This window comes from Megascapheus bottae, chromosome 4 (genome assembly GCF_031878675.1).
Source record: "Megascapheus bottae isolate mThoBot1 chromosome 4, mThoBot2.hap1, whole genome shotgun sequence".
Classification (NCBI taxonomy): Eukaryota; Metazoa; Chordata; class Mammalia; order Rodentia; family Geomyidae; genus Megascapheus; species Megascapheus bottae.
Genome location: NC_143512.1, coordinates 79,498,690 through 79,521,746, shown reverse-complemented (window position 1 = coordinate 79,521,746; position 23,057 = coordinate 79,498,690). Strand labels below are relative to the sequence as shown.

The window sequence follows — 23,057 nt, the reverse complement described above, 5'->3', positions numbered from 1 at the left end:
TGTAATCCTTCCCCTAGAAAACCCACGTTTCCAACAAAATCAATCTACTCAGTCACTTCTTATGTGAACAAAAGAATCTAGCCACTTCTTGTGTTTGTATTTTACATTTTAAGGAAGTGGCTTTCAATAACATGCTTCACTTTCTAGAATTTTCTCCTAAAAATGCTGAAAAAATGAGCTGAGGATAGTACAAGGGATTTGTTGCCATAAAGCTTATAACTTTCTACCAGAAATTATTGAGTCTTTTCTTCTAGGAAGACTATTTTCTCTAGCAAGTATACTAGCAAAAAGATTAAAATTATTCCAGTGTAGAGTCACAGGGAGGTGAGGACCACGCAGTGCACATAAAACTCACCTTGTATTGAACAATTACAACCACTTAAATATAATAAAAATTTTACATCTAACAATAAAAGGTCCACACATAAACAACACATACCACCACACCCCCAAGAAACACACAAATAAACAGAACTAGAGAAATCTTCAAAATCTGTGGTCACTGAGCAATTGCATGTAAGAAAGAAACACAAACATATAGAGGAAAAATTGCTCAAGTAGCAAAAAGATATTCAAAATGAGCATTATTGGAACATTCTTAAGACTTCGGGAGGAATGACACTCATAAGAGCAGCTAAAAATCATTGAAATACGAGGCACTGGTGGCTCATGCCTATAATCCTTGCTACTCAGGAGGCTGAGACCTGAGGATTGAGGTTCAAAGCCAACCTGGGCAGGAAAGACCCTGAGACTCTTATCTCAAATTAACAACCAAAAATCAGAAGTGGCGATGTGGCCCAAGTCGTAGGGCAGTAGCCTTGAGTTCTGGGACAGAGCCCACACCTACAGTTCAAGTTCCATAGCCATCAAAAAAAAAGAAAGAAAGAAAGAGAGAGAGAGAGAGAGAGAGAGAGAGAGAGAGAGAGAGAGAGAGAGAGAGAGAGAGAGAGAGGGAGGGAGGGAGGGAGGGAGGGAGGGAGGGAGGGAGGGAGGGAGGGAGGGAGGGAGAGAGAGAGAAACCAAACCTTTGAAATTATGTCCTTTGCAGAAACTGGCTAGAACTGAATAAGAAAAGCCCAACTCAGAAAGATGATCATCACATAGACTATCATATATAGAATCAAGATACGCATGATAATAAAATTAGTAAGACTTGAATGCAAGGGGGAAACTATTGAGTGAGAGAAAACAGAAGGAGGAGAAAGAGAAAAGGACAGGAATGAGGGGAGAGTAAATACGATAGGAGGTGATCATATATATATATACATATATATATATATATCATAATGAAATTAACCAAAATTTTTAAAGGGTGGGGAGAGTTCTGAGGATAAGAACAACAATGAAAGACATAATTCAATGAACTCACATGCTACATATGTATGGAAACATCATAAAACATGTACATTACTACTAATTAGTACTAAAAACAATATATATGTATACATGTATATCAAAATTACAGAATGGAATATTTGATAAACTTGTTAAACTTGACATGCTTATATAAATAACACAATTGAGTCAGTTTGTGTGTGAAATACATTAATGTGGAGAGCTGCTGACTCCTGTACTTACAGGATACACTTTTTGCTTTGGATATAACAAGGTGTACTAGATGGAGGGAAAAAAGTCTATATTTTATTAATGAGGGACGTGTTTAAGTTAATGAGCCTCACTTTAAATTGCAAATATCTCATTCCGCCTGATTAAATAAGTTTCCACTGAGTGTTTATAGAGGAAATTGTATTTGGGGGCCTGGGAGTCATCAAAATTAAGCAGCTACTCCATCACAGCCATGAAAATAACAGGGAAAGCATATAGCGAGACCAAGCATGCCAATGAGGCCCGAGCGCCACAAAACCAAACCTGGGATTCACATCACAATCAAGTGCACAAAGCATGTGCTTTGAGCGGGAATGGAAATCACCAAAGGGCTTTGGCATCTTACCATGGAGAACGGAACACGTGGCCACACCCCTCTTGGTAAAGAAAGGAATAAATTCAGTTGTTTGCCAGAGTGATAAAAGCCTTGTGAATATTTCCACCTGTGCTGCATGGCCACGTCTGATCCGTCCTTAAACAACAGCAAGGGTTTTCAGCGCAAGCCTTCTTACTCTCCAGTGGACACTCCCAGGACAGTCATGTGCTATCTCCAGCCTCCCCGTTCACATATAGTTATAGTATTCTACCTTGTTATGAGATATATTATATATATGCTTATTTGGTTATTTGAAATACAATAGAGAAGGGAGGAAAACAAGATGAGGGGTGGGGGTTGGGGAGGGAAATGGGACCAAGGCATGAGAAAGGGTGTCAATGTTTGTGAAGTAATGCACCTTCTATCTGGTAAATATAATGTAACCCTTATATTTATTACAATAAAAATATATAAAAAATAAATACCAAACACAACTCAAAAAAATAATAGGTGGGCTGAGTATTGAGCTAATAATTCCTGGTTCCAGGGCTTCTTTTCTACTGTGGATATAGGAGTAGGGCATGGTCAACCCCAAAAGCTTCGATTAACTCCAACTCAAATACTTTCAGATATCCATACTTCTCAGAATAGCAAGAAGGCAAGGTCAAACGGTATGCAGCATGGTTTTCAATTGCTTAAGAGTATGGCATTGTGTTAGACTTGACTTTTACAGAGGTTTAATTTTTAATTTGAACCTCACTTCTCTGCCCTGTACCCCTTCCAGGGAGCAGGCACTGCAGAAAGCATCCCCAGATGACCGGAGCTATTGAGGCAATGAAGGGAGGTATTTAGCATTGTCTAAATGCTGGAGGTCACCTGTCAAAAGAGATTGCATTTTGCCTTATTGATACTGAGGGCTTCTATTTTGTTTTTCTCTCCCACTAATTAGACAAGTGGTATGGCCAGTTCCTTCCTGAGGCCAGGAACAGAATGTGAGTCAGACCTTGTCATTAGCGCAAAGGGAAATGCAGATCCTCACTTTTCCATGGCAGCAAGCCACAGATAGAAGGCTCACTGAAAGCCCAGGGCATGAACTGGCACATGCCTTTTATGACTGCAGCCAAAAGACAGCAACTTGATGGATGGTGAGCCTCAGGCATGTTTACCTATGTCACTGATGCATGCTGGAGATTTAACTGCAGTTCCAACCACAGCTCCCAGCACACATACCAACTGACAAAGCTGTGTTTAATGCACACGATTCTGTCTCCCTAATCTCACACTTTGTCCACAGACATTATAACTAACAATAAAGTGTAGAAGCTCTTTGAACAATTCTTATTTCAATTCTCATTATTTCAAAGACAAAATGGATGTTTCTCTTCCTTTTTCCTACTCCATAGGACTAAGGAATGGAGGTTTTCTTTTTTGACCGCAACAAAACCTTAGAGGAAGAAAAATATTTTCCCTTGGGAACAATATTAGACATTGTATTCTCAGTGTATGATCACATCTACATATGAGACCATTTGGGATAATTTTTTAAAAAGTTGGATGCACAGTAACACAATCTAATTTCTTACTTCTCAGTTTAATTCTTCAGGCATTTCCTCTATAGCTTTCATTAGCTATACTCACGTAAGTCGCAGGTATTTTTCCTGTCAGAGATAGAAATACTGAACAAAACAATTAACAAAGGCAAAACATATTTAGTTATATATGTGATAATGTGCTTCATGAGTAAAATGCAAATAAATACATATTTTACAAAATCTATATTGTATTATCATTATTAGTTTTACAACATGTCAGTGTATGAGTATAATATATTTTGCCAAGTATCACTTCCATAATTCTCTTCCACTTTTCTTTTTTCTTTTAGAACATTGCTTTATTTTCATGTGTTTTTTTTTTTTGGTTGGGATAATGTATAGAAGGGTTACAGTTACATTTGTCAGGTAATAGGTGCATTACTTCTCGAACACTGATATCCCTTTCTCATGTTTTTTCCCTTATTCTCTCCTCCCACCCCCTCCATCTTTTCAAGTGCTGTTAATCCCCCCTCAATTTATGTAGTGCCATTTCCACACATATACATTGAATATTATAATTGTGCTTGCCCATTTTCCCTTTCTCTATTTGTCTGCCTAAGCTTCATATGTTTGAAATATATAAAACATAAAATACGTTTTTGAAAAGATTTTTGTCATATTATTTAATAGCTAAAACATTTTTGTTTTGCAATGCTATGTAATGTCATTTCATTGCTCTATAAAAACTTCTGGGGTTATGTTGACTATTTTTGTCAAATAATTATTTGACATAAAAGACCTTCCTAGTCGGGAATATTTTGGTTCCATTTTGTAACCTTTTTTTTCCATTTTATCCCTAGATTGCCTAAGGTGTTCGCTTCCTACTCTATGCAAACCCTTCTCAAGGCCCAGACTACTGCACTTCAAGAACTACTGAGCTCTTATCAGTAATTAATTGTGACATATTTTCCCAGTGAGTTTATAAGGGTCTTAAACTCTTTTTCAAAACTTTGCTCCAGGCAGCCTCTGTCAAAGCAGACCAGTGATTTATTACAAGGAAATGCAATGTGCCATCTTTATTTTATCCTAAGGAAATTAAATCAGCCTAAGAGATCAACAAAGGTAGGGAAGCTAAATAAAATTATAATATCAAATTACTCACTGTGAATCTGCATCTTATGCTCATTAGAAGATGTCTACTATGTTAGTTAACCACATGAAAAAGTCTTCCTGATAAAATGTTAATTGTGCAGAGAGGAACAAAACAGTTGTAAACCAAAATGAACATTGTAGCCAAATGATCTCATATTCACATAATAGTCTGGGCAGGAAATCTCCATTAAATATCTGTAACTACCTCTGTTTGCAAAACATTCTCAAACAAAAATTTCACTTTATTTTCATTTTCTGGCATGTTATTTTGCCCACATTGTTCTATCAATATGGTTTTACATAAATATGTTTAATAATGTATTCCAAAAATCTGAAGATGGAAGGAGCAGCACAATGAAGTCAAGTTACAAAATTTCACATGCTAATTGCTTACCTTCCTGTTTAGCACACACAGCTTACTCTATTTTAAACTTTTTCATGCTTGCCTCTAACTTCCACAACTAACACAGTGAAAGATACCAGAAAAGATTGAACCAAAGTGATTTAATTATCAAGATTGAGTTTGAGGTTGTCAAACTCATGAACAGGCAATTGACATGCCTTGAAGAATGTGACATTATGAAATGTTAAGGTTAAAAAAGCAAGTTGGGGAGGGGCAGGAAATGGTGGGAGAGGTGGTCCACATTTATAGAAGTACCCACTCAGGAGGCAGAGATTAGGAGGATGGCAGTATGAGGTCAGCTTAGGCAAAAAGTTCACGAGACTCTATCCTGATAAAAGCTGAGAGTCAAGATATATGTCTGTCCTAGCTACACAGGAGGCTGATAATAGAAGGATCATGGTCCAGGCTGGCCTGAACAATAGTGTGAGATCCTATTCAGAAGGTGCCTAAAGCAGTTGGGTGCCAGTGTCTCATGCCTATAATCCTAGCAAGTCAGGAAGCTGAGATCTGAGGATTGCAGCTCCAAGCCAGCCCTGGCTTTGAAAAGTTTTGGGTGCTAGAACTGACCTTTACTTTACTGGTCCATGAGCTTAACAAAGAAACAATCCCATCAAACTCAGTAGGTCCTGTCAGTGTGATGCTCTCTGACCATCTCTTCCCTTCCACCATGGAACTCCAAAACCTCCCATACCCCTCATCCCCAATCTCATGCTCTCAGAAAGCTTGCTGACTCTGCGTATCAGCCCCTTCCCTGCTGTAAACTATATCAGATATGAAGACTTCATATTTGATATGCTGCATCTTCACATCCCAGTGTACAGCCTGAAGCATACAAACACTGTCCATATCATTGATGTTCTGGCAATGAAAATCAAGGAAGGAAATTGTGCTTCTTGAACTCCTTTCTTTTTTTTGCCAGTCCTGGAGCCTGAACTCAGGCCTGGGCAATGTCTCTGAGCAAGGTTAGTGCTCTACCACTTGAGCCACGGTGCCACCTCTGGCTTTTTTCTGAGAACTTTATTGGAGATAAGTGTCTTATGGACTTTTCTGCACACTGGCTTCAAACTAGGAATCTCTGATCTCAACCCCCTGAGTAGCTAAGATTACAGATATGAGCCACCAGTGCCCAGCTAAGAAATTAACTTTTTAAATCAGTAAAGAATATATTTTCTTTTTAAACTGTGGCATTACAGAAACAATTCAAGGGTAGAACCTTCTCTGGGGCAATGTGGAATTCTTACCTTTTCTGAACAAATGAATTTAAAGTTCACTGCCCTTGGCTGACACTCCTCAATATTCTTGACCTTTCCAAGCGATGTTTTAATTTTCTCTTTTTCATGGATAACAGTTCTGTCATTGTTTTCATGAAGTTCTTTTGTAAATTCCTACCTGAAGCTGATTATGAATTATAGGTCATATACCATATGGTGTTATCAGAAACTACTGTTGCACATTACAGAAACACTAACAACGTGGAAAGATTTTGCAATAATATACAGCACTGGAAGAATGGCAAGAGAAGGTCATTTAATGGACACATCTGAAATACTATTCTGGTTATATAGAGTAGCGCTGCTCAGATGTTCACACTGCTGAGAACAAGATCCTGACAGAGGCAACATAGGGAGGAAGAACAAATTTTAGCTCTTATTCCAGAGAGTGCAGGGCAGGCTTGGTGGAACCTGAGGGCAGTCGGAGCCTGTGGAGGTCCAGGCTGACCTACTGGACAGGAAGCAGAGAGGAGGGAAAACAAGAAAATCCAAGGAAATACATATCCACCAGAAACATCCCTGGGAACTTGCTTCCTCTAATAGGTGGTAGGAAAATCCACTCCCTCCCCCAAAACTACTGGACTTTGGAGTTCACCCACTGATGAAACCCTCAGGATTTGAGCTCTCTGCTCATCTGTACAGGAGGAGGTGTGCTTAACTAATCTCCTAGATATTTCCTAATTCAATCAAAATGTCAATTGAAATTAGGTTTCACAAGAACAAAGGTAATTTCAAATTACCAGTGTAGCAGCTAGCTAAACAAGAAGGTTTACTACACTGCAGGAATGCATAGAAAGATCAAGATTTCTTTACAACTAGGCATCCAACTTAATCCTAGCTCCTTAAGAGCCTAAGAGCTGGAGATCAAGGCTGGAAGAAGTCCAGGCAGAAATGTTTACTAGACTGCATCTCCAAAAAAAAAAAGGAAGCAAAAAGACCAGTTAGATGCCTGTCTCAAGTGATATAATACCAGCCACGCAGGCACAAGGCCCTCATTTGAACACCCAGTACCACAAATTAATAACATTAATAATAACTCTCTTTAGACTTTATATTATATGAAATTTCAAAACATGTTTTTATAGTGCCTTCATAAGATTCAACCTGTGTGTTAGTGATGTTGCCCATAGCGAAAGCTCAGAAAGTCATTTTCCCTACATTAAATACCAGAGTCTTAACCTAAGTCTTGGCAACATCAAGAGTTACTTTCAGAATCCTAGCTTAGGTTTGTTTTGTTTTGTTCCTTAAATTTGGAAGTTTATAAATATTCCTTTACATCGACTACTAGTTGCTTTTCAACAGAGGCATTTTTTTGTAGATAGTTCAGGGAGGAAAGAGAGCTGCTCAGAGCCAACAGCAGCGCTGAAGGAAATAGGATGTCCACAGGGAAAAGGAAAAACTTGAGCTCCTAATAGACTCTGCTCAGTAGCTGCAACTACAATACTTTCAGATGAACAGCCCTTGGTTTGAAGCACATTGTAAAGCACACATACTGGATCTATTTATGTTAATAACAAGTAGACACCTGCACCTGTGTCTCAATTCTGTCTCCACCTTCCCTGTACACTGCATCTGCTCGTGATGATCTGTTCAATCGCTTGTCTGCTGAGATTACTCCCCCTCAGAGATATTACTGCTCCCTCCATTTTTTATAAGTCCTGGCCATCCTCACAGGACTAACGCCTACCTTCAAAAGGAATACTTGGTTCTCACGGTCCATCCATGGCTTCTCACTATAATGAATAGCTCTCAGCTACCAATGTGCTCAGGTCATTCCATAGCTAATGGTTACCGTCTATTCCTCTGCTTTAACTGAGGGACACTGAGTATAAGAGAGGAAAGGAAGGTTCACTACCTCACTCCCAAATGCTCATCTAAATCTTGTGTAAGTCCCTGGTCCTAGGGAAGTGTGAGGAAATAAGGCAGCTGTGTCTGAAATAGAGGATATTTGCTACAGAATGGAGCACACACACACTGGATCTATTTATGGTAATAAAAAGTAGACAGTTCAGCAGTCAGGAAGCAATTGAGATGGGAAGCTAGAAGAAAAATCAATGAATACCTATTCAGTACTGAACAAATAATGACTATTCTACTCAAGAATTCCACTGATAAACATTTCTGTACTGCTGGCTTGTAAGGTGGGATACATTTCATGACTTAAAAGTGTGTTATGATGTAGATTTCAGTGTACAAATATAAGCTAGGATTATTTCCACAGAATATTAGCTACCAGCCTAAGGATTTGTGTTCTTAACCTCATTAACAACTTGCTCAAATGAGGAAGTTCTATTAGACTTCATTTTCTCTGAATGTGCATGGACCAAAGAAAGGCTTCATTCTGCAGATGAGACGCAACTAAATAGTACACAGAGAGCTACTGCCAGACTTCTTACTTAAAATCCCCTAAGAATTCAATGGGTGTTCCCCCTCAGAAAGCTAGATAAAAAGGGACAATATTCTTTCAATAAATGGATTGGTAGGCATATTATACATATAATTATTGAGAAGCATGTTGGGTATTGGTGGCTTATGCCTATCATCCTACCAAGCTACTTAAGAAGCTGAGACCTGCAGGTCATGGTTTGAAGCCATACCGAGCATGAAATTCTGATCTTGAATAGAAAAAATCCAGAAGTGAAGCTGTGGCTCAAGTGGTAGAGTGCTACCTTAGCAAAAGAGGCTGAGGGATAGCACCCAGGCCCTGGCTTCAAGCTCTAGGACTGCCACATGCACATGCATGTGTGGGAACACACACACTCAAACACAGACATACACACTCAAACACAAACACGCATACAAACATAGACATACACACTGAAACACACTCAGGACTCATAATCTCAGTGAATATCCCAGCCTTGTAAAAACATCTCTAATTAGGATTAACTATCATAGCATACTAGACATATGAGAAAAAGAGAAGAAACTTAAGACTAATGTAGGAAATGAAGGAAGTTGCTCACACCTGAATTCCTCCCTAGAAGGCTAAGAACAGGAGGGTGAGTCATGCTTTGGTGTGAAGCCCAGATAAAATGTCCATGAGTCCACTTCTCCACCAACGGCTGGGCATGGTGAGGCAGGCTCATTGTCTCAAGTTTAAACTCAAGTACTGACAAAAAATGTGTTGAGAACAATTTAGGAATACAGTCACTAAATACAGAAGAAATGGATTACCTGTGCAGTGCAAGGAAGTTCCTGAAGTTCTCTGCTCCCTGACTTCTGCTGATTTTTACTTGGCACCTGACTCCCTGCCACTGACTTGTGTGCCTCAGTTGCTCTATTTCAAGCACACAAGACAGAGTTCCATTCTTGTCACGTTAGTGATATGCAAACACAACCTCAGCTCTGCTTCTCCCCTTTCCCCCAGTCAAATGAGTATTTTTAATGACCTAGAAAGATACCATTCCCTTCTTTAAAAAAAAAACAACAATAAATTTTCACCAAGAATTCAGAGGTCCAACCATATAACTAAGTGGTAGAGCACCAGCCTTGCATAAAGAAATACCCGGGAGTAAAATAAATAAATAAATAAGTTGTTCTTAATGTACTGTTATTTCTCTTCTCTTTTTTTGCTCTTATGGTTAATTTCATGCTGTTACTGCATATGACATTGTTACCTGGTCTATTGTATATATATATTTATTTGTTGAAGGGAAGGAGGGAAAACAAAATGTTTGGGGGAGAAATGGGGACAAAAACATGAGAAGGGGTATCAATGTGCGAGAAGTAATGTACCTACTACCTGACAAATGTAACCCCTCTATACATTATCCTGACAATTAAAAAAAGTTAATAAAGTAAAAATAACTAAATAAATAAAGCCTGAAAGTCATTTTATTTCCAGTAATGAAGTTAGCTTTAGACACTCAATACTGAAACAACACAGATTCAGTTGTAAGAGTAATTCTGACTAGCCCACACTAGCTAATATTTACTATTTAGGCTACAATTTCTTCCCTCATTCTTGCTTCTCTTCTTGGTCCACCTTGGTCAGGCCATTCCCACCTCTATGGAAGCAAACATATGGGGTGTGGCAAGTCGTACCAGTTACATTTCTTTGCTTCTAATTTTTCTAGGAAGTCCTAAACATGGACAAATAAAAGATCCAGACTATTATTTTGTTTTTAAAGCATAGGAAAATGATATCCTATGCTATTTACTTTCTAAAATCAGTATGAATTTTTCACAAATGCTAAACCATAGCAAAATGTAAATAATAACATGAGCTATTTGGGGAAGGAGTTATCATTTTTTCATAGCTTCATCAAGCAAAATTTTATTTTTATTTTTCTATCTCAAAGCTTGGAACACATTAAGATGTACAAAATCTCAGCTTCTGGGCTGGGAGTTTGACCTAGTGGTAGAGTGCTTGCCTAGCATGCACTAAGACCCAGGTTCGATTCCTCAGTACCACATACATAGAAAAACGCCAGAAATGGTGCTGAGGCTCAAGTGGTAGAACTCTAACCTTGAGAAAGTCCAAGGACAGTGCTCAGGCCCTGAGCTCAAGCCCAGGACTGGCAAAAAAAAAAATCTCAGCTTCTAGGTCACTCAAGTCTATGGAGCACAATGTCAGATTAGATCAAGGCTACTGTGAGACATTTCGAATACTACTTCCTAGAAACAGTATGTGATTTAAAAAAAAAAAAAATATATATATATATATATAACCTTTCAGATTCTCATTTGGAATGAGAAAGAATGTGAACTGTCTCCAACCAAAACATTTAGCTAGAATAGAAAACATATCGTTTTTAATATTTTCATATTTTGCAGATTGAAATGAAATTGTGTGTGTGAATTAGAGCACAGCCTTAAACTCAGAGCCTGACACATTTTTGCTGAGATTTTTTTTCCTCAACGCTAGTGCTCTAGTTCTTGAGCCATACTGCCACTTTATGCTTTTGCTGGTTAATTGGATTAAAAAGTCTCTTTGATTTGTCTGCGTGATATGCACTGTGATTCCAAGAGTTCAGCCTCCTAAAGAGCTGGGATTACAGACATGAACCACGGTACTTGGCCTAGAATCTTTTATTTCCACTTTAATGTCCATGAAAATCCCATTCAAATGAAAAACACATTTCCATATAAGGCAGATTCTATCAAATTTCCTTGAAACCTTAAATAGTTATGCTTCCACATGACCTTTAAAATACTAGTAGCCTCCAGTTTGCACAGGAAACCAACAACCAGCCACAGTAACACAGGGAAGACCAATTTTCTTTATCCTAATGTGATATTCGCTCACTGTCAACACACAGTATTTTACCCGCAGCCTCCTGAATAGATGTTGACAGTTTATTAGACTTTACATTTTCTGAAGACCAACATTTGGACTCAAATATTTAATAGTACTGAGTATTACATTCATCAACAAATCTGTCAAAATTTCACCTGTAGGGGAGGACTTTCCCCTGTGGAATATTTTTCTTCAAGAAAACTGCCTAAGTCATGACTAATATAAAAGCAATTGTAATCATATTTTAATATTATTTCTGTAATGAATAGTAACATTCTGCTACATGATTATTATTTTTCTTCCAACACAATTTAATCCTCCTTATTTATCTGGAAGCCATTTTTAAATGTTTCCAATAATCCAACAAAGAAATGCAAACGTCTCTACCTGTTCTTTAACCGAAGCCAGGATGGCCGAGGTTGTTTCTGTCTCGGAGCCATCCCCATTGGAGGTGTTTAAGCCAGGGCTCAGGGAGCTGGTCTTTTCAGAGACTGACTGGGGCTGGTCTGGGACAGGCATAGCTCCTGTAATGGAAAAAGATAAGTCAGCATGAGCGGATAGCATCATGACAAACAGATACAGCAATCAGATAGCCTGAGGGGAAACATCAGGAAAATGAGTCCAAACATGAAGTAATCACAGAAGACAAAATGACAGTATATAGACTGCTTTCACCATCTACCCACATAGCACGCACACCTTTGTGTTTTTTCTTTGAGATGAGAGGGATAAGTTTAATGAGACAATATAGGACCTAACCAGCGCTAGATCAAATCATAGGCACTTGACAACTTTACCCACATAGACTAAGGAACACAGACCTGGTCATCCACCCATGTCTTCCATCTTTCTCCTCTAGCACTAAAGATGGGAAAGGGAAATGGTCAGAGCTGATGTTACCCAAGGTTATCTTCTTGCCTGCATGCCAGTGTCTTAGAATAATTCCCATGATTTATAGGTTTTTTTTTAAACATCTAGATCTAATTCAACCACTAGTCACCACTTATTACTAGACTGCAGAGATTATCACCTTCTGTTTCCAATCTTCTTAGCTCAGAGGTTACAGGACAGTCTAGGAATTGTGAGAAAGATCCTCAAAAACCAAGCCCTGAATTGCCACAAGGTAAACACTGAAAACATCAAACGTGTAGACTTTGCAATAAGTGGTAATGTCCAAGCGCTCTCTTCATCAGAACCCGCCAAAAACCAGTACTTAATCTGTGCAAACCCCCAAAAATAGGGGGAACAGAGGAAAATAAATGGAAAAAAGGCAAAGAAAGTAAAAGCAACAACTAGTAGTTCTGCTAGTCAAGATCAACACATTTAAGTAGAATTTGGGTAATTTGTTTTTTCTGATGTAATGTATTCTATGTAACAACTTTTTCAAAATGGATGACTTAATGTATTATTTCTGAAAAGGAAGTTTTACTACTAACACCTCATGAACTTCTGACAACAAAATTATCCAAGAGTGTAATTATGTAATGATTAGTGTTTAATCTCCTATTTATATTATATATCCAAATTGATCTGTTGGTACAATTTTTATCATACTTTTAAATTCATAGCATTTCTAACTGACATACTCCTAGAGCCAGAATAAGTGGAATAAAATTTATGTGATTTTCAAGACTGTTCATAGCTAAAAACATACTTTTCTGCAATCAGGCTAGTCCTATATACAGGCCCACAAACGTATCATGAACATTCCACTTCCTATAAGGTGAGCAAGATTGGCCTTTGTAATTCTCACATGCTTTTACCAACTCCAACAACACTTTCATGTTTAAGTCAATTGCAATCGAAATTCCCCACAGATTTATTCCTTTGCATACAGAAAGGATCTTTTTAGATATAATGGAAACTGCAAAAACTCAAGTGTCATTTGGGGCAAACCCATTTTCCACATAGGAAAAAGCTGAGAGGGAAGAACTCTTTCTTTCTTTCTTTCTTTCTTTCTTTCTTTCTTTCTTTCTTTCTTTCTTTCTTTTTCTTTCTTAATTTATTTATTTATTTTGCCAGTCCTGGGCTTGAGCTCAGGGCCTGAGCCCTGTCCTTGGACTTTCTCAAGGCTAGAGCTCTACCACTTGAGCCACGGCACCACTTCCAGCCTTTTTCTATGCATGTGTTACCAAGGAATCAAACCCAGGTCTTGCAAGCTAGGCAAGCACTCTAACACTAGGCCAAACTCCCAGCCCCAGAACTCTTTATTTTTGATTGGTTCATTTTAGGAAAACTTGCTACTAATGAAGCCTTTATCCAGACAAAAACAATGCAACAAAACTTGCTGTTTTTGGAGCAAGTCACACTGCTTTATGCCCATACAGGCATGTTGTAGTGCTGTGCATGCAATTTTATGTCTTCAAATAAATGTGTGAATTTCAGTACTAATCAGCAACATGACTGAATTATGAATTCAGGACTTTGGGGAAGGTGAATAATGTTCAAGTAGGACACAAAGTTTAATCCCAAAGGACTAGTATTTATATAAAATAAATGAGGAAACACCAGAAAAAGTAATATACATTACTCAACTATTTTTTAATACAATCACCCTCTCTCAAAAACAAAGGCAGTGTAAGAGAGTATTCTTTGCAAGACAGGGAGAGATCTTTCACTGGAACACAATCCTGATGGAACTTTCACCTTGGACTTATGATCAGGATCACTATAAGTAAATAATCACTGTTGGTTAAGCTACCTACTTCTTTACTATTTTTGCATTTATAGCTCAAGTAGATTAATACAAGAAGACTTTGGTCCTCTTTCATTTTCTTGCCCTAAATTCAGCTGGGAAGTTAGTATTCGTGCGAGTGTCAGGGATACAGGCTGATGGCAGTATTGTGTAGTAGAGCGCTCTGTGAACACTTCCATCGAAAAGGAATTCCACTCCACGTGTTGAAAGAAGACACCTCTCCTAGTTCTTACCACAAAGTAGCACAACTGGGTAAATAAGGATGTGTCCATCGCTTTGCCGTACGCTTGGAAAACAAGTAAGCACTACCTTAAACCTATCCATCATATTACCACTGTTACAGATGAAACAACAGCAAATCTAGAAAAAGTGGCTGCGATGAAAGTGGAAGGAAAACAGGGAGCCCCCATTTGCAGCACCTCCTTCTCAGTTTGCACACCAATATCCAAATGCAAACTAGATTTGATGACAAACGATACTCTAAACCCTACTTTCCTAAACATTTGGCACTATAGATTTCAACCGTATCTGGTACAGACTAAAAAAATCTTACCTACATTGAAAGGCTTGCTCTCAATTTGGGGGTCACAGACATAACATTTATTGGCATTAATGTGTAATGTTACATTAAATGATGTCTGAGTAATAAAAGTACTTTTATTGTCAGAACTTGTTTCTACTTTGCTGATTTCTGCTCACCCAACGATACACTTCTCATCAAGATCTTCAACAAGATAATTGATGGGCTCTGTGTCACACCCCATCCAATTAAGTTGCCCACCAGCTTACCACTTGATCCCGCCCCCCAGCCCTCATTAGTCACTTTCTTGGTGTAGTGCTTGTAGTGCTAAGCAGCTGTCTGATTATAAATATAATGAAGGAGAGCTTTCAGAACTTGGGGCAACCCTTCATCCCCCAATCCACCCACTTGTTTCTGGATTACTTCGTCTTCTGTTCCTAAAACAAAATGCCTTCACTGACACATGAGAAAGACTTACCTTCTAGGCCTAACAGGCTTAGACACATTGCTTTGCTTTCTATCTTATTCTAATGGTAGCAGATGGTAAACATGGGCAGAGAATGGCAGTGAGAACTGATTGCCTAATGACCCAGGAAGGAAAAAGAGAAAGAGACATCACAGCCCCCAACCTCCTTCACAGGTACACCCGGGTGACCCAAACACTTCCTCTTCACCAGAGACCCCCCTCCCTGGTCTTGATCCTGTGTTTAAAACACAAAAATATTGCCACAACAGTCCTACTTTTGGCTCTACTTCCTGCAATTAGGTTATCATTTTAACAATTTTCCATCACCTTATACTAATTTAATAATAAACCAACAGAAGCTACAAATCTTGTCTTTAAATATATATGAATCTAAGCAGTTCACTACCATAAAATTTTACTCTTTTTAACATATTTGATTCTCTACTCTTACATCCCACTCTGTAAGAATGAGTAGAGCTGGGAATGTGGCCTAGTAGTAGAGGGCTTACATATCATGCATGAAACCCTGGGTTTAATTCCTCAGTACCACATATACAGAAAAAAGCTGGAAAGGCTGCTGTGGCTCAAATGGTAGAGCAGTAGCCTTGAGAAAGCCCAAGGACAGTGCCTAGACCCTGATCTCAAGCTCTAACACTGGTTAAAAAAAGAGTAGAAACATTTTAGTTAAAATCAGGCTCTATAAAATGCATGAATTAACAACAAACACTAACACTGAACATGTCATTTGAGTAATCAGGTGGCTACCCAAAAGTGCAAGCTTCCATTTGTAACTAATATCTGACCACTAAAACCTGCATTCTTATTATTCTTGTGCTCTACACCCAGTAAAAGGTATATCTTATCTTCCCTAGCTTCTTGCTTTCAAAAGAAAAATTTAAGATTAATACCTGTTATAATACAAATGACACAATGATTAATCATTGACGATATGAAATATAACTGGGGCAGATACTCAATCTGTCCTGATGTATGTTCAATTTACCACACCTAGCTCAGTATCTGGTCTAGAACATGCAGTTATTTGTTGAGTTAATGTATAACTATTAGAGTAAAATCGATTATGGTTGCTTACCAGAGCATATAACATAAGCAAAATGAGCTTTGTGCTAGGACCCTTTCTCTCTGTGGTATGTGAATGATGTATTTTTGACTCAAGAAAGCTGCTTTTCAGAAATCTTGATGAGTCTAAGGTTTTTGCTATCATCAGCTGCCAGCCACAGAATGCCCTAGGTATTTGGATTCTCACACACAGCCATCAATCACACAGGCTTCTAGAAGTTGATACAACCAGCAACCTGACAACAGAATCAAGGAAAGTATATCCAAGAACAGCACTCATCCATGGCACCAGAATGCAAAACTAGGATGGAGGGAATGTCCAGTTCTGTCTGAGAATGCAAGGGTAAGATGTCCATTAGTATTCATGGACTCTGAGGCACAACTCACAGCTGTAGATAGAATGGCAGCACAGGGCGCTGTGGACATCTGAGTGTCGGAGATGATGGCTCTGCCTATATTTTCAGAGTGGCAGAAACAGTGCAAGGCTGAACACAGCTTGGAGATGGGTCGTCCCAGTTGTGTTATTATATGATCACTGACCAGGATGCAATCATGAGGTGACTATCACCACAGAGCTGAGGTCTACCTGGACCATGACCCTTAGCAACACAAAGACTGATGGAAGGTGAAAAGAGCATTCTGTGGAGGCTATTAAAAAGTGAGTATGAAGAGCTCTGCTCATACTTGGGAGAGACTCAGAAGCAGCCACATCCTAGCAGGATGCTGTCAGTGAGAACCAGAGACAGACATCCACAGTCTATTTTCCCAGTGTTTTGAAGTCCTGCTTCCTAATGCATGAGCTCAGCATTTTAATCTACTCCTCACAAACATTGTGTCAATGATTCACAGGTAAGAATGTTACTGATAGGTGGCTACAAAGAGTTAGAAATCAGGAAGATGGTAGTTCAAAGTGAACCCTGGTTAAAAATTAAGCTAGCTAGGTTCCTTATCAGCAAACAAAGCAGGCATGGTGGGGACATATTTTTAGTCCAGATTTCATGGGAAAGCCATGTAGGAGTATGAGTCATGGGCTGAGCCAGGCCAAGAAGAAGCACAAGACTATCTGAAAAATAACCAGCGCAAAAAGCACTGCAAAGTGGGAGAGGGTGCTTGCCTAGCGGGTGGGAGACCTGCGTTCAAACATCACTACACAAACTGAAAAAGAAAGGAAGAAAAGGAGAGAGGAAGGAAGAGAGGATAAGAGGCTAGGATGGAGGAAAGAGGATGGGAGGAAAGAAGGGAAGAGGGAAGGAAGGATGCTTAGATTTTGATGGTGACGGCCCATGAATTTACCTATAATTTGGACATTGTTCAGAGCAAGGGGAAGAGCCAGAAAAAGACAGGAGCTTAAAGGATTAACCATGGCAAAGACCACATCCTACATGAGATAAGCTGGGAGGAACAGGAAAGGGAAGGAGTGCGGCTTGTTTTCAGAGAACACAGGAAGAACGTGGGGAAATCTCTGAAGAGGATTTTCAAAAGTGTGATGATGCCCTTGAGTCTGTTAATGATCTAAGCGTCAACTAGCCAACTGGCAAAAATAATCAATTCTTGAAACATGCAATGTGTTGTTAGCAGGTGGCATCTTTGCCCTGCAGAACTCCAGTGGCCAGCACAATGAGAGAAACCATTAGCTTACAGAGGAGAGTTTCCGAGCATCCACAACTTGTATTTTATATCACTGAACATTGCCCACACTTCCCTTTAGCAAAGCCATGCACATTTGAGGCTGGTTGTGCAAATCATGACTCTGATATTTACCATTAACAAGGATCTGACCTCTCAGCTGCAAATAGAATACTGCATCACAAATAGCTACATATGAATGCCACAAATGCCAAATTCAGAATGGCCCCTTGTATCCTTTCAGACACCCATAAAGTTGGCCTAGCCTGACTGTCTTCGAGCTATACTGTCTCTTCAAATCATTTATCCCTAAAACTCATTAGGAGAATCAACCTCTCCACCAACAATTGGATCACAACACCCTCTGTTGCCCTAGCTCAGTGATCTCAGCACCTTGGACAGAGGCTGCCAAACAGGTAGGACATGCTGCAGCCAAAACAAAGTTATTAAGCAGGAAGCTTAACATAAAAGTATGTACACTTTCTATTCTGTTTTACACAGTTACATAAAGTAGAATAATGGCTACTTATAAATTGATAGAAGCTAAACAATTTAGAAACTGGTTAGAAAAAGGTGAAGTCTGATTGGCTTTACATGTTGGAAGCATTGGCTTTCCCATTCACAACCACCTTTAAATCTCAAAAGCTTGTTCTGCCTTTCCCTTCATCCACCTCTTTTTACAATAGACATAGCAAGCATCTTGTAGAACCCAGTACAGTTTACTGAATTGAATTTTTTACACATCAAGTTCTCCCTCCTTCTTGCTTTCATCATCTATCAAATTCCCTTCCTCATCCCTCCTCCAATGAATGTACACTTTATTTTCATCTGTGCCCTTTTCTCCTTTCTGCACTGGTAGCATCCATCCCCATGAGATATGGCATTTATCTCTATGAGTTGCATTTTGTGGGATGTGATAATCTTTTCTCTTCTGCAATTAAAAAGCTCACTTTATGTATAACTTTATTGTTATTACGAAGGAGTCGTACAGAGAGGTAAACAATTCCATAAGTCAGGTAATGAGTCTAGTTCCTTTTTGGACAATGTCACTCTTTCCTTAAAATACCTTTTAATGCTTTTGAAATTAGGAAACTTCTTGATACAACTATAGTCCCTTTTCCTTCAGCCATTTGGGATGGATTTTCTGTCAGGTGGAACTAAAAAGTATTATTAGACCATGCTATATTTATACTTATGGAAACATCATAAATTTACATTTCATGTTTCCTAATTGGGTCATGAATTCTTTGAGCTCAGAAACTGTATCTTATTCACATTCATGACCTCAGTGTCTAGAATAGTGCCTGCATCATGAATGCTTATTGAAAAAGTTAAGAAATAAGAAGACTCATCCTTCATCATCAGCCCTATTTCAAAATATCAGAGTATTATACCAACAAGATTGACTGGCACATAAATGTCCTACGTACCTCCCCTGATTAATAAAAGAAAAATGGTCAAATTAATGAGTTTGGGCAACACATACCTAATAGCAGAATCATCTATGTATATTTCTGCTCATCATACCAATGTCTATCTTTACAATGATAATGTCTAAATAAAATGAATATTGACAGTAAGACAGTTTCAGGGTTCATACTTGGTCAGGATTTGACACTGTCGCACTTCTGGGGTGAATGGACTTGCTTCCTCACACGTCACAAATTTTCTTAGAGATGCTCTATGAGTTTCCTTAGCTGTAGAACAGTTCCCTTCATGCCAGAAAAACAAAGTCTCCAGTGCTAGAATTCCAAACTCATCACAGGAATGGTGGTTTGAACAGGTTCAAAGCAGGTGCCACACTTTACATTTTGACTCTCCCGATCCATGAAGAAGGGTTATGCTGTATTCTATAACGAAAAGGCTCGAGATACCTTAAATATTCTTTTATCTAAAAGAAACTCCCAATGCAATGTGCTCATCACCCAGAGAAATTTCTCCACTATACAACTGTCAGCGCTGGGATTTCCTCTGCAAAGAGATTGCATCTCCTATTGGAATCAATGCAAGTAATAAACAGTTGCTAAGATCCTAATTGAAAAACAACTGTAATCCCTAATAATATTTCAAGCAAATATGTAGTTTTCCATTTTATATACCCCTACTCAATCAAAGTTCTATAAGGAAAAAATTATAGCAGAAAAACAAAGCCTGCTCTGTAGCCAGCCCACAATTTCCTCATTGAGAATTACCACCTGTGTCACTATCTATTAAACAGAAAGTCCCCAAATGCCAAACACACACTGATCTGAAACATGTTCTTACTGCATAGTAGTTGAAAGTGTCCACTCAAACTATGGCAATTTACCCTTCATATTGATTGCAAGTATGTATCTGACATTTAACAATTTCTCAAGAAATAAGAGTTCAATCTCTCCCCTGTCCAGAATACATACAAATGGGCAGTCAGGGAAAAATATCCCACAGTGTAAATAAATATCTGCATATAGCATATTTAACTCATTGCAACAGGAAAATTGCCACTTTTAATTTATTTACTGGCAACTGAGTTTTAGCTATTCTTACACAATTTCTTACACAATTTCCTTTGCTATCCTTGGCTTGGGAAATTCTGCAGAGGAGAATTTCCTCTGACTTTAAAAGAAAATCAAACAAAAACTAAATTGCAGTAACAATATTTTTGATAGCTACAAGATATGCATGATATGCTTCCATAAAATAATTCATGTATGACTTCAAGAAGAGAGCTTCTTACAATATGACTTTAAGAATAAACTTTGTAAACTTTACAAGAAGGAACAGGAGATACACTAGGCTTCCTTGACACAGGTCTAAACTTTCTCAATACAGACCAAGAATCACAACAAATCAGAGAAAGGCTGGATAAGTGGGACTGCATTAAACTGCAGAGCTCTGTATGGCAAAGGACATAGCTAGTAAACTAATTAGGAAGCCTACAGAGTGGGAGAAGATCCTCACCAACCATACAACAGACAAAGGCCTCATAGCTAAAATATATCAACAGCTCAAAATATTGAATCACTCCAAAACTAATCCCCAAAGGAACAAACATCTCATTAAAAGATGGGCCAAAGACTTAAAGTGAGTCTTCTCTGAAGAAGACTATAGACACATGAAGAAATGCTCGACATCTCTGGCCATAAAAGAAATGCAAATCAAAACAACTCTAAGATTCCACCTCACTCCAGTTAGAATGGCTAGGATCAAGAAAACTAATAACAGGAGATGCTGGAGGGGATGTGGCCAGGAGGGATCACTACTACACTGTTGGTGGGAGTGCAAACTCGTTTAACCACTATGGAAAGCAGTATGGCAGTTCCTCAAACATAGAATTCCCCTATGACCCAGCAATTCCACTACTTGGCATTTACCCAACCATCCAGAAACAAGGGCATACTAAATCCACTAGCACAACCATGTTCATTGCAGCACTATTTACCCTAGCAAATATATGGAACCAACCTAGATGTCCCTCAGTTGATGAGCGGATCAACAGGATGTGGTATTTATACACAATGGAATTCTATGCTGCCGTCAGAAAGAATGACATCACCCCATTTGTAAGGAAATGGAAAGACAGAAAAAATTAAGTGAGGTAAGCCAGACTCAAAGAGTCTCCCTCATTTGTCATAATCAGCAGAACCCTTGGGCTCTCCTAGCAGAGATTTACAATAGAACAAAATCTAGAGATATTAGACCAAATAGTATGACACTAAATGTAAGGACCTCCAGGATAAGGAAACAAAACCATATGAGTGACTGTTGTCCTTAATGTACTATGTTATCGCTCATCTCTTTTGCCATCTCTTGGTTATCTCATATTGTTACAATATTTCATCTTGTTATCTGATATATTTTATATATGCTTATTTGGTTATTTGAAATTGGATAGGGAAGGGGGGAAATCAAGATAAGTGGGGAGGAGGAGGGGAGGGAAATGGGGACCATGTCATGAGAAAGGGTATCAATGTTGGTGAAGTTTGTGAAGTTATGCACATTCTGTCTGGTGAATATAATGTAACCCTTCTATTGATCACAATAAAAAATTTAAAAAAGAATAAACTTTGTTTTAGGAGGGGTTAAATGCAAACTATATGTGCACAGTAGTTTTTGTTGTACTAGTAAAATCATACAATAAACATCTCTTCTGTGTTTATGTGTATGTGTGCTGCTTTCTAACATAAGTGCTAGTATTTAGCACTATATATGATCAATAAGTCACACATAATTAGATGTCACAAAAAGGTGATTATCAATACATAATTGCAACTTAGCAAGTTTGTGTTGACTTCCCACAAATCAGAGCATCATTCTTGTCAAGCAATAAGGATTTCCTTGTTACTCAATCTCCTTCCCCGCAGACCAAGATGTCCAGATATTCCCCTTCTCTTCAATTCTCTCTGAATGCAAATATTTCATCTCTTGTCAGCATATACATCTCATCTGCTTGCTAGTTATAGAAATGTCACGTAGGGCTGGGTGTGTAATCCTAGCTACTCAGGAGGCCGAGATCTGAGGATCACTGTTCAGAGACAGCCCACTTACTCAAGTCCATGAGAATCTCATCTCCAATTAACCACCAGAAAACATGAACAGAAAGAAAAAAGTAAAAGATAAAAAGGAATCTAGCCTAGGGTTAATGTGGGAGAGCATGATTTTAATGTGTCTACACATTTTTACTTTTGTCTTCCAAGGTCAGAGTTCAATTCTCCTTCCTTTGATACAGGCAACACCCTCCTGTTGTCTCTTTACAAGAAGGTAGGATGGTGAAAGTGATGATGTGTGACTTCTGTGACTCAATCAGAAAAGACACTGTGACTCCCATGTGGATCTCCTGTGTCATTCATTCTGGAGAATTTGCAGCTATGTGAAGAAGACCTGTCCTCAGCTCTATGAGAAGAAACCACAGCTCCCTTCCTTCCTTCAGAGGGACAAGGACAGGACTGATAGATACAGGCCACCATTTTTATGAGTGAGCTTGTGGGCAGGAGCAGGTTTGCCTACTCTAGGAAGGACTTTGGGAAACACAGCAGACATCTCAGCTGAATCCAGAAACATCTACTTGTTCTTGAATTCCTGGTTCCAGAAACCATAAGTGTTGGTAGAAGACGTCACATTCTAGAGCAATGTGTTCTACAGTGGTAGAAAACGGAGTGTTCCTTTAGCT

The 23,057-nt window shown here is 38.7% G+C and overlaps 1 protein-coding gene across 3 annotated transcripts in view; it reads right to left on the bottom strand.

The window, feature by feature from the left end:
- Positions 1 to 23,057, bottom strand: part of Ctnnd2 (catenin delta 2) — a 770,274-nt gene that overhangs the window by 614,665 nt on the left and 132,552 nt on the right. For all 3 annotated transcript variants that reach the window (XM_090332125.1, XM_090332127.1, XM_090332126.1), the window contains exon 2: positions 11,909 to 12,045. In XM_090332125.1, coding sequence (XP_090188251.1) covers positions 11,909 to 12,045 — 137 coding nt within the window. The remainder of the gene's footprint in view (positions 1 to 11,908; positions 12,046 to 23,057) is intronic.